Genomic DNA, 2500 nt, shown 5'->3' with positions numbered 1-2500 from the left:
AATAGAACACACTTGGCAGAAAAGGATAACTCTACAGTTAAAGGGAATCGAGAAATGACTATTTAAAGGGTTCCATAGCAACGGTTTGGTAGTTAAGATCGTCCCTCCTTAAAATATGAAAAAGGCACTGGACTTAAGTAACTACTTTGAATTCTTAGATACATTGAATTCAACATGTCGAGTCGCGACTCTCAAGTTCGCAAGGAGCACTTAACATCAGCATTTCCTTGGCTGGCAAATGAATTAATTCACAAAAAAGGAGTTCTCAAGGTAAGTATCTCATTCTGAACTGGTTGTCGTTCGATATGCCTAACCTGTACTTGGTTTTAATGTTACGGTTGTCGCGTTGGTGTTGTGAAAAGGAAGCAATCTCGTACGCAGAGTCCTCGGGCTTTTTGGTCAGCGGGTGAGCTCCCGGAGGGTAAAGACTTGTTCCCATATCTCAAAGTGCCCTTGGACGTGAGAGGCCTGGAACAACAAAGCTGAAACAACCCAAACCCATACAAAAATGCTAACCTTAGGTCTAAACATTATCTAAAAGCATATTGTTTAGGCCTAAGGTTAGCATTTTTGTAAAGGTTTGGGTTGTTTCAGCTGTTGCACTCTTCCCCTCCTACCGCCACCCCAGGCCCCTCACGTCCAAAGGCACTTTGAGATATGGAAACAAGTCTTTATCGTCCCGGAGAGACTCTGGGATAATGGCTTCATTTCCCAGAAAACGTGAGTTCCGGTCTTAGTGCGCATGCTTGAGTTTAAACGGAAACAGGAAAGAGAAAACAGTCAACCATAGAAATAACGCGTTAAAAGTGTTTGAGAAACAAAAAAATTAGCCTTACACACCATAAAGAAACTGGAGAAATGACCATTGGCTTGCTGTAAGAGCGATTGAAGATGAAACTTCTGACGCTTTTGGTAAGTGTATTAGTGTTTCAGCGTGCATTCCATCGTGCAGAATGCCATCGTGCACACCAACTTTTGCAACAGCAACCGTAATCAGTTTTTAGCAGAGTGGGAAAATTCCCGTGCGGTATTAGACATAATTCAAACTCCTTCATTTTATTATTTTTGTGATTTATATATATTTCTGAGGTAAAAAAACAAACAAACAGCACTGTAACTAGTTTTAGATTTTGAATCTCCCTCCAAATTCTGGGGTATCCGTATTACTTACCGACTTCCTGTCGAACTGCAACTGTCATGCAAGCGACCAATAAAAAAAAGTCCATTATCCCAGAGTCTCTCCGGACGCTCGCCCGCTGACCAAAAGGCCCGAGGACTCTGGGTACGAGGTTGAAACGTGAGCAACTAGCCTTTATGTTACGGGTGTGGTCTAACCCTGTGCTTCCGTAAATAAACTGTGATAGAAAGAACATATCTACTGACCACGTTTCGCATCGTCGTTCATCTTTCGTACAACTTCAAACGTAATTGGTGCAACCAACGTTTTGTCAAAAAATGAAAATAATTGTTTGATGAGTGATTTTTTATTTCAGGTTTCCTGGTGCAATAACTACCTACAACACACAGTTCAAATGTTTTACGAGGTACTAGATTTCACTAACGAATCTTCAAACAGTGGCTCTCCTTGCCGTCAATTCAGAATGAATGTAGTTCCGGGAACGTCACTGTTTTTGTTGGGAATACCGTCTCGGAGTATACACCAGTGTTCGGAAAGTTCACTCGTGCCGCAAGAGGTTAGTGACACCTACACGCAGCTAACTAAGTAAACTACAATTGGCTGAAGAGAAGTACTTAATATCTTTGTGTTGGGTATCTTAGAGTCTGGTTTGAGTACCCTTCGCCATGTTGTGTCATACAAACTCGAGGCTTTGAGTTGCCGAGTTGCCAAGTTGTTAATCGTGAACAGACATTTCCTAGTCCATTTCAACATTGACTGAGGGAATGGGGTATTTCTATTTTGAAGCTTTTAGTGGAATTTTGACAGTTATGCTTAGTTAATGTCTGACAGGTTTTCAGGCCCATCCAAGTGTGATCATCCCAACTTCTTTTGCCACCGATTGTAGCCCTGGAAATAAATAAATAAATAAATAAATAAATAAATAAATAAATAAATAAATGAATGAATAAATAAATGAATGAATAAATGAATAAATCAGCACATAAATAAATAAAATGAAAATAAATATTGCGAGCTAAAAACGTTGCATATAAGGCATCTAAAATTAGATAAACTCACATTTACTTTTAGGGCTGTTCCTGTGGCAACTCCTGCACAGCTTGCTCGGATAATGTGAGCCTATCATGCCAGGTTTGTCTCGACTAAAATGTATTCTTGAATTCTGATTTTCACTCAGAATGGTAGTTAGGGAGCAAATTTTAGTGCATTATGAATAATGCACAATAAAATATAAGAAGTAAACTACTTCATCTTTTGAAGTTCATGTCTGTCAATTGCGAAGTGTTTAGTGGTAAGAAAGACATCAAATCATTCAATGTTTCAGTGTCCTTGTGCGTGTCTCATGCCTTATGATACGTGTCA

The 2500-nt window shown here is 39.5% G+C and overlaps 1 protein-coding gene across 12 annotated transcripts in view; it reads left to right on the top strand.

The window, feature by feature from the left end:
• LOC138016488 (VWFA and cache domain-containing protein 1-like) overlaps window positions 1-2500 on the top strand; it is a 31666-nt gene that overhangs the window by 20357 nt on the left and 8809 nt on the right. For all 12 annotated transcript variants that reach the window (XM_068863629.1, XM_068863630.1, XM_068863631.1 and 9 more), the window contains 4 exons: window positions 159-270; window positions 1494-1694; window positions 2210-2269; window positions 2463-2500. The exon at window positions 2463-2500 is cut by the window's right edge and continues 41 nt beyond it. In XM_068863629.1, coding sequence (XP_068719730.1) covers window positions 159-270; window positions 1494-1694; window positions 2210-2269; window positions 2463-2500 — 411 coding nt within the window. The remainder of the gene's footprint in view (window positions 1-158; window positions 271-1493; window positions 1695-2209; window positions 2270-2462) is intronic.

Source organism: Montipora capricornis, chromosome 9 (genome assembly GCF_036669925.1).
Source record: "Montipora capricornis isolate CH-2021 chromosome 9, ASM3666992v2, whole genome shotgun sequence".
NCBI lineage: Eukaryota > Metazoa > Cnidaria > Anthozoa > Scleractinia > Acroporidae > Montipora > Montipora capricornis.
The sequence above is the reverse complement of the archived record's forward strand: the minus strand, read 5'-3'. Positions and strand labels throughout refer to the sequence as shown.